Source organism: Botryllus schlosseri, chromosome 5, assembly GCF_051294905.1.
Source record: "Botryllus schlosseri isolate E-star chromosome 5, Bs_hap1, whole genome shotgun sequence".
Taxonomy (NCBI): domain Eukaryota; kingdom Metazoa; phylum Chordata; class Ascidiacea; order Stolidobranchia; family Styelidae; genus Botryllus; species Botryllus schlosseri.
In genome coordinates, this window is record NC_137240.1 from 23375236 (window position 1) to 23386176 (window position 10941).

General features: G+C 38.8%; 1 protein-coding gene across 1 annotated transcript; it reads right to left on the reverse strand.

The window, feature by feature from the left end:
• Positions 1-201: 201 nt before the first annotated feature.
• Positions 202-7665, reverse strand: LOC145439426 (THUMP domain-containing protein 1-like). The gene has a single exon (XM_080316906.1). It carries the CDS (start codon positions 2677-2679, stop codon positions 1609-1611), a length of 1071 nt encoding a protein of 356 aa, XP_080173032.1. The 5' UTR covers positions 2680-7665; the 3' UTR covers positions 202-1608.
• Positions 7666-10941: the final 3276 nt, after the last annotated feature.

Sequence of the window (10941 nt, forward strand, 5' to 3'; positions counted from 1 at the left end):
TACTCAATTTCAAAACCTTCCGCTACAAGCCTGCATCTCAACGACAGTATTAGAAATCCACCGAACAATCAGTTCCCGAACCCTGAGCTAGAGCCATAACAAATTTTCGCCCCTCACGCAACGACACCCTGACAATCTCTGGCTAGCAGGTCCTTCAACAAACTCCCTACAACAAACGCGGAATCGTCCAAAAGCATAGACCACGGAGAAATAATTTTATTGCAAAAAAATCACACGTGACGCTGATGAGCGTAGTGTTGAGTCTTATGGCTAACATATGAATAAGGTCTCACAAAAGCTCACACAAAATTTCATGGCTACAGACACAGAGCATTACCTAGTCAAATTCAGTGAAGACCTAATCTGGGGTCAATCCTGATAAATCCCTGAAAACAATCCAAAAATGAAAAAAATGATTCAATCTACCGTGGTACAGATCTTCACAATAAGAAATTTCAGTGTATAACGCTTAAAATATGTTGTGCAATGCAGGACATCCCATAATTATTCGCACCTGAGACCGGAGCATGAATAAGACTTTATCAAATCTTTGAAAAATACTATATTATGATACTCGTATCATTTGTATAGTTTCAATTCAGATTTACTTCATCAATATAATTAAGCGTAGCTCAAAAGGTTCGAAATGTTACAAAATGATTTGATGTGACATGCTCAGTTGACTCTTTCATATTGTGTGCCCATTTCACCACCATATCATCAGTCTACGTCCTAGTGGCTCAGTTTCCTGCGCCATTATTCGGAGATGATCGGCCAAAAAGTACTTAAATTTTTTGAAGCACTGAAGTAGGTTTCGCCTACTTGAACTAGCCTACTCCAGTGGCTGTTTCGAGTATTTCTAGGGAGCAGTAATTTTAGCAAAAACTAAAACCGATTTACACTTTGGATTTTCTGAAGTAGGAGGGAGATGCAGGATATGTTGCCATTATGTTCACAAGTGAAATCATCATATAGCCTGTGTAAAAGGGCCTCCCTCCTGTAACTGAATCTATTTTCAAAAACGGCATCAATTTGCACTTTGCAGTATCATCAGCCATTTTGCTATAGTAGCGAAGATATAAGTAGACATTTTGAAAGCAGCCAAGTTGCGATTTCCAAGACACGCTAAAATAACTTGAAGTGAAAGTAGAAAATAAAAGGTCTGAAAACTAGTTTAAACTTCCAAACATCAGATTTGGTTGAGGTGTCGCATATTTTTAGCAGAGAGTAGGAGGCAGCTACCGGCACTTCCAAAACAGTAATTCGTATCTTCGAAACTAACCCATAATGACCCAATGACCCTACAAATAGATTCAATCTTGGTATGTCCATCCATTCACCGTGATACATGGCTTTTTGAAGCCGGTTTTTGTTACGATTTCGTTCACACAAGTCACGCAAACTTGACTCCAAACTACTTTCTTCTTTTCAAAATCCAAAGTGCAAAATGTTGGTACTTTTGCCGAAATAAACTGTTCCAGTACAATTTGTCTTCAAACATAACTTATCGTTGGCAAAACTAACTCAATTACTCTGGACAAGTAGAAGTACTTCAACAGAGACCATCTCTGGCGACAAATTAGTGTGTTATGTAGACCCATCATCATCTTACCGGGGTTCAGGCGAAACATTGGGTTTAACTTCATTGTCTTTTTCCAGTTTACAAGCATCGTTAATGTCATCTTTCGAACTTTCATCATCACAAACAGATTGTAATTTCGAAGCTGTTTCACTATTTTCGTCACTACACGATTTGACTTTATCCGGTTTGCCACAAACATCAGGATCTTTGGATGAAGACATTTCTGGATTTTCGACCTTTTCGTTGATATTTGTTTCAATTTTGTCCTTATTGGGATTATGCAACTGCTGCAACAATTGACTGACGTTATATTTTTTGTATTTGAGATGATCTCTCACGACCGACACCATGGCCACAGCCCGTATTACGTCGATTATTATTAATACCGAATCAGTTCTGCAGTTGAATTTCCAATCCGGTACCGAACCTTTTATATCCTCGAACAAATCTGTTTTCACTTTTTCCTTATCGAGGTGCGTGTTATTTCTGCTCTTGTAAGTGATGTTAAATTCTTTTACCGTCACAGTGTCCGCGATTTCAGAAAATTTCTTCGCTATAAATGCCGGAATATCACGTTGCATTACGTCGAGGTAGGCTTGGCAGTTAAATTCGACAGGATGGACTCTAAGTACCGAGCGTACACAAGGAATGTTTTGGCTTGCGATATCATGGCACGATATGCCTGTGACCATTTTATCGACCAACGCACTCGGGGATATATCGTTTCGAAACCGTACGAATACAAGGTTGTTGCATCCACTTTTAACCACCGAGAATCGCCGCTTCTCTTGATTCTTTGCTTGCGAGCTTTCGCGTATCGCTTCCAATTCTTGCGATAACGATTTTTCTATGTCTTCACCATCAGAATCGTGTTCTTCTTTGTCAAGCTCTTTCTCAGAACCGTACATTTGTTCGGCGAAATGATTCAAGATTCTGAACGAGTCTTGTCGGCAAAATTTTTCCTTTCCTCTATCATGAGACACTAGCACGCCCAACATGCCGACTTCGAGTTTGCTTTGAGATCCGACTTGCTTGTCGTATTTTGCGTATTTGTATTGGCGTTTACCAGAGGTACCATGTTGTCTCTTCTTGGTCATTGTAATATTAATTTATCCTCAACTTATGATCGGTTCCTGAAACAAAATGAGCACAATTGTGATAATTCATCAGCGACCCCCATATAGGCCAACTTATTGATGAACAAGAAAACCAATAACCACAGAGTGAATCAGAGGTGGTCAAAGTAGTCAAAGCTACTCAAGTAGAAGTAGAAGTAGCGACGAAAAAATCTACTCAAGTACAAGTACTTCTTTCATAAGCAACCTAAAACTACTTGAAGTAGAAGTAGAATTGACTGACTTTAAAAGTACTCAAGTAAGTAAATAGTTGTGAAAACGATTCTGATTGGATGGATTATAAAAAGGTTCAAATTGAGCTATGTGATAGGTGACGAGCTTGATTCATATTGATGCATACCCGCAGGTATCCAATTTTCGATAGCATAAGCATTCGTCCACATCAGGGGATGAAAATGATAGTATTGATAAGGAAATGCGATACTAATCCTCTGTTTTCTCGAACAACACGTTTTGGAAAATAGCATGGTATGACGCCATCCCCCATATTATAAGGCCCGTAGTTTAGTCGAAGAGCAATACGGAGAAGTTGTATAGGATACGGTGTAACCACTTTGCGCTATTAGTAAACGTTAATAAAAAATATGGTGGACCGTAAAAATGCCATATTGTGTAGCTTTATTTCCAGAAATTAAAGGCATTACTGCACTTGCTTTTATACTTCAACATGTATGCTATCCGGACAAAAGAACTGATATTTATTATCTCAAAGTATATGATACTGGGAATTGAAAGTGAAATATATAAATACTACCTCTAAAAGCAGAATATGTATTTCATGTTTTTAGTCCAGAGAGTTTCAAAGGTAGTACGCTAAAACAGCTCTAAAACTAAAAAAGAAAAGTAAAAGTCTACTCTTCCAGATTAGGACACACCATGGACTTATATGCTAGATTACGATATGACAAGAAAATGCTAGATTGCGAAACATCAGTTTCAAACGTTATGATGAGCCATATATACTTTGATTAATTATTTCATATGGGCGAAGGGCGACAATGTGGTGTGAACGGAACCACGCCAACCTTCCACCTAAATTATATTCACCGATACTTTCGTGAAATCATACTGGCCACTCCGTATCCACTGCGCGCGAAGCGCGACGAAAATTCTGTGCTTTACTAAACTTTTATGAAAATTAAATGTTAATACTCCGTGAAAACAACTCCGAAATTCCTCAGGCTATCTTCCTGATTGGAAGATTGAACTACTTCTACTTGACAAACTGAAAATAGCGAAAAGTAAGTAAGTAAATCACAAAATATTAGGAAGTAGAAGTAGAAAAAATCAGATCTACTTGAGTAAGTACCAGAAGTAGAGGAAAACTACTTGAGTACTTCGAAAAAGTAGAAGTACTTCGTTACTGACCACCTCTGGAGTGAATATATACAAGATATTTATAGCTGCACTATACACAATAGTCGAGGCTGTGACAAGCGATGTCGAGGTGATTGCTTCAAATATTCAAGTTGGCTACTGATCCAAGATAATAAATTGTTAGTTAGTCATACAAACGAATAGGAACAGTTTCGATTTTCAACCATGCCTTACAATTAAACTTTATTGAATAGTATTTAGCCTAATTGTATAGCATCGTGTCAAAGGAAATTATAGCTCTAGATCAGGGGTGGGCAAACTTTTGAGCTCGCGGGCCGCATTCAACATCTGAATCCATTCGCGGGCCGCACTACATAAAATTGGATTATAAACCACAACGCAATATTGGTATTTGATTATATAGCGAGGACATGGAGATAATATATATGGTTATTTAAAACAATCCAAACATTGCTTTGATGATATCGTACACGCGTCAGAGACAGTGGCGAGATTTCAGTGGCTGGTCGACCTCAATAACCAATTTGTCAAAACTATAGAGATGAAAGTCGGTTGGCCCGATTCTTGGAACATGATTTAAATTTATATCTGTGAGCAGCGATCTATAATATTTAGCAGTTGAAACCATTCAAACTGCCAGGGCCTTGAGATTGGGGTGTAGCGCCAGAAATTAAACATAACAAATAATACAGGAAGTATTTACATCAGAACTTTTTAAGATACTCCTTCCCCCTTATGAGGGTAAAAGGTCTCTTCCCCCTTATAGTCATATCACAAAACGCAACCAGGATGCTAATAAACCTAACGGATAGTCTGATGGTATGGAAGGTTACGACTGTGTATGAGGGATTTTTAAATATGAAATTCAGACTAAATAAAGGGCAACAACTATAAACGGGATGTAAATCGCGCGGAGCGCGAAAAAAGTATTACAGTTGAGCTCAGCTTCTTGACTCCCTTCAGATGCTTTCACGTCCCCAAGGGGGGTGTGCCCCCCACTTTGAGAAACACTGCCTTAGATTTAGTATGGTGAGATATACTAAGAAAGTTTAATCAAGTCCCTGCATTAATTCGATTTTAGTACGCATTTTATCAATATTTATATTAAGTTTCCTTAGACACTCGCGGGCCGCACAGAACGGTGTGGAGGGCCGCATGCGGCCCGCGGGCCGTAGTTTGCCCACCCCTGCTCTAGATAATGAAAAAATTCTTAGTCACAAATAGAATAATTTCTAAGCGTGCATGAAAAGAATCGGCTTTCGATAGGGATTTCAGTATTCACATATCGCTTTTAAACATGATAATCATGGCCCACTAATCCCCATATTGACAAGCTGTGTGGGTAGAGGATTATTTTAAAAATAGCAAGGCGGTCTTGGGTGGGTGTAAATGTAAAATTATAGCCAAGGCACAAAAAAATAACAATACACCAATACTGGTCACGGGTTTTAAAATTCCCACTCAGTTCAACGCAGAGCGGAAGTTGTATGATGTTATACTTGTGTAATCTGACTCCAGAAGGTTACTTTTACCATTCGTTGCGTATATCTTCCCTTCGACGGACCGGCGTCGACGCCAGTGGACGGCTCGTTGGTTGGCGTACCAGCAAGCCTGACTAGTACACCCGTACTCGAAGATCACACGGACAACTCTTTTTGTTCTGTCTCCACTACTTGTAAATTTATTGAATCAACGTACGACATTACGACAACGTAATAGTATTTCCGATCATGAATTGAATTGAATGTGTATACGTTGTATTACACGCGTATATATATTATAGCCACGAGAGATTATGCACGAGACATCGTAACATTCATTTCTTCTTATCTCAATTTCACACGACACACAGATTACTATGTATCACAAATGTCTTATCGGGTTTTTACTTCATGGAATTAGGTAATATTTCATGAGACTCCTCATTGATCAAATATTAAAATGGCGTTAACAATATATTCCGTTATAAATTTCCCCTCCTCAGCTGAAGCACTTTGTGTGAAAAAAAGGAATATATATTACTCAATACCGTCGAAGGGAAGATATAAGGAACGAATGGTAAAAGCAACCTTCTGGAGTCAGATTACACAAGTATAACATCATACAACATTCGCTCTGCGTTAAACTTAGCACCAAATACATGTCTGTGTGCAACCAGGACATTATATGAGCATCAAATGCATATACGGTATACATTCTATAATGTCACACAGCAAAAACGAATATATACCAGCATGCAGGCGCCATAGTCATTGAATGTAGGTAGGACTACAATCCATCGTTATGTCAACTGAAATCGAAATTATTCATTATAATTCACTGTATAATCAATGTATAAATCTTTGCAGGATGTCTTTGACATTTGAAATAGATTTGAAGTCTATATTCAAGCCTGGCGGCTGGCGCAGGCTTAAAAACAAAAAATGTTACAAGATAAAGATGTAATGGATTCAAAAGCTGATAAACACAGAGATAGAATTCCTTGAAACTAGTTTGACTGGTGTTCAACTCGATATTATTCAACCATGACATCAATTTCAATGCAGTTTTTTTACCTCTTCAGGTCACAACCGCGCTTCACATATACATACCGGTAATGCAGCAAACCGAATTGAAACGCAAGCAGAAAACACTCAGGGGAACATTTGGGATCAGACTATTTATATTCTGATATAATGATCATAATAATACAGGCCGGGAAACCTCCGATACCGTGATAAAAAATATTGCACCTTGCATGATAAATTGCCACGTTGATCTAAATATCACTTGCTTGAATCATTTAGTTCTTTGTTTGCAGATTCCAGCGCATCAATTAGCATTCCAAGTTCATCAGATCTCATTTCAATCGAAAAATGTGAATCCTGATAGTCGCCGTGAAGCTGAAAGTCAACGTTTGCAAGCTGTTCGTTCAAGCTGGCCATTGTATCGCTTGACATTGCCAGGCTCAGCTGCCAGTCGAAATCTTTGAGAATTGGTGCCCGATTATCATCTTCATCTCGAGTCATTTTCCTTACAAGTTCAAGCTGTCTTGTATATCTTTCCAGTTAGAGTTAGTTACAACTTGCAAGTAATTCATCAATCTCATTCCAGTCATTCGAATTGCTACATAAAAAAACAGGAAATTTGATTGTTTTGTTCATAACCTTGACAGACCAAATTGAGATATCTGGCAAGTTGGGTGAACTGTGAAGGAAGAGGTGTGAATCGTATTGAATATTATGCATTGCTCAGTATCATTCAATATAGATACGTAAAATTATTCGCAATGCTAGAAAACGCCATTTTTATACCGACGGTTTATCCTGATTATTGCACATTCCACATGCAGACGCAGTAGGCATAATTTGAAATGCTTCTCGAAGCGGAGGAGGAACAGAACTTTACCAAAAAAATTATCAACAGCAAAATTTCTTGTCATCGTGCAGTGAGTGCACACTGTTTTTTTTAAATATAGGAAGCTCAGTGCACTGCACGCGGGTATCCCTAAAACACGGAAAAGCGAAATCAGCGGAAAACGGATCGAAAAAGGCAGACCGAAAAATGCCGAGACTGAAGACGGAAATAGTGGGAAAAGGAAATTTCGGTCATTCACTTATGGACACCATGGATACGCCACATAGCAACTCTTACGACATCGAAACAGTGAAAAAGATAAACTTATGACTCAAGAAGTATAAATCTGACTATATTTCGGCGGAGCAGCGGTGTGAACATGTATAAAATCACGAACTTGTCGAGACGACTTACGGTATGCTCATTATAGTATGTTACCATAGTGTCCTACAGGTGAGGAGCAGCGCTCACCGCAAGCGTATTGGTCATTGTTGCACAAGTGATCGAGTTTTCACACTCTCACTCTCGACTCTACTCTCGAGCGCACTTGCTCCCAAGCTGCACCGTATTATACCAAACGGCATTGTTGCGTCACAATACCAAACTCCGTTACAATGCAAAATTCGAAGCTGATTTTGGGGAGATTCCAGAACCGCGAAAAGAAGAAAATTTATATTTTCGCAATCAGTATGGCGGTATTGTTTGATCAATACCGATTTTAGCAATTTTCGCGCTCTGCAAGTCGGTCAAAATACCATAAAATCGCCATTGGCTAATACCATATTTTGGAAATCTGAAAAGAGGACACTTTTTCAAAATTTTCAGACTTGCAATGCCGGAGGTAAATCCTGAAGAAATGGTAAATTTTCCCCACTTCGTGTTGGTTGACTAAAAAAAGGTCAACTTTCCGGCTTATATCAGTGTTGGGATGACTCCAGTCAACTTTTTCGCATGACTTGACTTGACTCGAGTCACTTTGCTAAAATGATTTGACTTGACTTGACTCGGCGTATCAGAAATGTGGATTGACTCGTGACTCGGAGCAAAATTCACGAGTCAATTTCAAGTTAGCAGTTAATCGGTGCCGATAAAAATCACTTTATCTTACGTATGTTCGGATTGTTCACGAAACGCGGGTGTAACCCGTGAGAGCGACCAATCATTTAATGATCGTGCGTTTCACTATGAGCCTAGATTGTTCTCTCACAAATAAATTTACCGCAAACGAAGTGATCGAAGCTTGCAGCTTACGTTGTAACTCTAGTATTAATTAAAGTAATAAAATAGCAAAATGTCTATTTCTTTTCTCTATTCTTACCGTAACGAAATCTTTATTGAAATTGAATTAGAATAGAGTTTATATAGTTCTCAACCATTGCCGCAGGATCGAATTGTATCATCTGTTTGTAAATGGGTAATGTATCGCATCTTATCAATTTGTTTCTTTATTCTCTATTTTGGCTGGTAACTATTAACAGAGGCTATGCAATTACGCAGTTTAACAGTTCTACGCGTTTATTATGTGAGCGATTCAGCGCCTTCTTGCGTGTATATTTAACTCTCGTTCATCGGTGCGGAATCAATGACCACTCAATCTGTATTTCAGACAGATAGCAAATTGCAATGACGTAATCATGACTTATACTTCGAAAAGCCAACTTGACTTGAAATGTGACTTGACTCGTGACTTGACTTGACTTGTCTCGACTTGACTCGAGTCACCTCCAATAATCGAGTGACTTGACTTGACTCGAGTCACCTTTGAAAATCGATTGACTTAACTTGACTCGAGTCAAAATGTGTAATGACTCGAAATGACTCGTGACTCGAAAGTAGTGACTTGATCCCAACACTGGCTTAAATCCCGAAATACCGTTTTTTTTTTCACGTTCTCTGTTGGTTGACTAAAATAGGTCAACTTTTCGGCCAAGCTCCAGAAATAGCCGCCGGAGCGTATTGCTGATTAACTGTATCTCAGTCTAATTTTGCCCGATATTTAACCAAAATCATCAAAAAAGAGGACATTTGTGAGTCCTCCGAGAACACTTTCCTCCGAGGACACCTCTTAAAAGAGGACGTATGGTAATGATTGGCAACCCTACCGTATGGTAAGTGTGCAGGTCATGCAAGTTCGCACGGCAACTGGAGTCATATAAAACATGCTGTAAAACTATTTCCATTTTGGTTCTATTCTGTTTGATTTGCATGCAACGACAAAGAGCTGTGACAAAGCGGCATCTCGATGTTATCTATGTCGCAATGGCTCAAACTAGACAGAAGTTCAACTGTAGCCAATCCAACCACGGCGGATGCCCGAACTAAATGTAAATAGATCGCTTGATTAATTTCCTGTTGTTTGAATAGTTCAGTTCAATATAGTCCTTTTAAGGCCATGCCATATGCAATGTAAAATATGTCATTTGAATCCTAGAAACAAGGATTTAAACCAGTAGTGCTTCTGAACCGGCTGGTCACTAGGAATTGCCTAAATCAGGGGTGGGCAAACTTTTAGCTCGAGGGCCGCATTCAACATTGGAATCCATTTGCGGGCCGCACTCTAGTAAAATCTGCATTGGGAGCCAAAACGATCATTTCTTCAATTATTGTAACTGAAGACATGAAGACAGGCTACATATCTATACATAAAAGAAACCAAATATTGCTTTGACGAAAGCGCTCACCTGTCAAAACATGAACAATATTTTATAAGCTGGCCCTCCTCAATAAGCAATTTGTTCAAATTAGAAATGAAATTGTCTCAAACATTTTATTACCTGTGTTGATTTATTTTGCACCTTACCACCATTTTAACATAACAATATAATGACGAAATAAATCAAGAAAAAGTTTAAATAAGTCGTTGCATTAATTCGAAATTTACTACTATACTTTCAGTATTTTTTATAACGCATTTCTGGTAAAGACTTTGTATGACCATTAATAGCGATGCAGAAAAGTAGGGCCCCATATTAATCCCCGACACTTCAAACCTTCCTACTGCCGGGATTCGATCGGGGACCTCCAACTACGGTGGTTTTTATTGCCAGAGTGTCACAATCAGTTTACTAAATATTGCGCGAACCACCTCACAGTTGATAACCTTTTTTTAATCGAATCGCATGACCAAAAAGTTCATCACTCACGCTCAGTCCACGAGCAGCCGTAATTGTTGCCGAAAAAGTTAGCTTAGAACTTTCTTGATTTCATTCTTCCTCTACAGTGGCGGTTTGGAAGCTGGGCGCGATCCCTCATTGTTTGCCAGTGGTTCGCAACCTTTTTGACTTCGCGGACCCCTTTTTCACCGTCACGGACCACCCTTACGGACCCCTCAAGTTTTCATTCAAATTTAGCTCAATTATGGCTCAACCGTCATCAGTCTTGTGCAAATATGAATTATATATAGGCTTGTGAAAAACAGCAACAAAATTTCTTTTCTTGCAAATAACATCACAATATTTATGTAGAAATTGGGTAGACTTTTATTATTTGAGATCTAATTTTGCAGCTGTATTTCCTGAAGTATATGGTCGTGTCCTGGAAATCCACGCC

Excerpts from the sequence above, each read along its gene's own strand:
- LOC145439426 (XM_080316906.1), bottom strand. The coding sequence starts at position 2,679 with ATGACCAAGAAGAGACAACATGGTACCTCTGGTAAACGCCAATACAAA.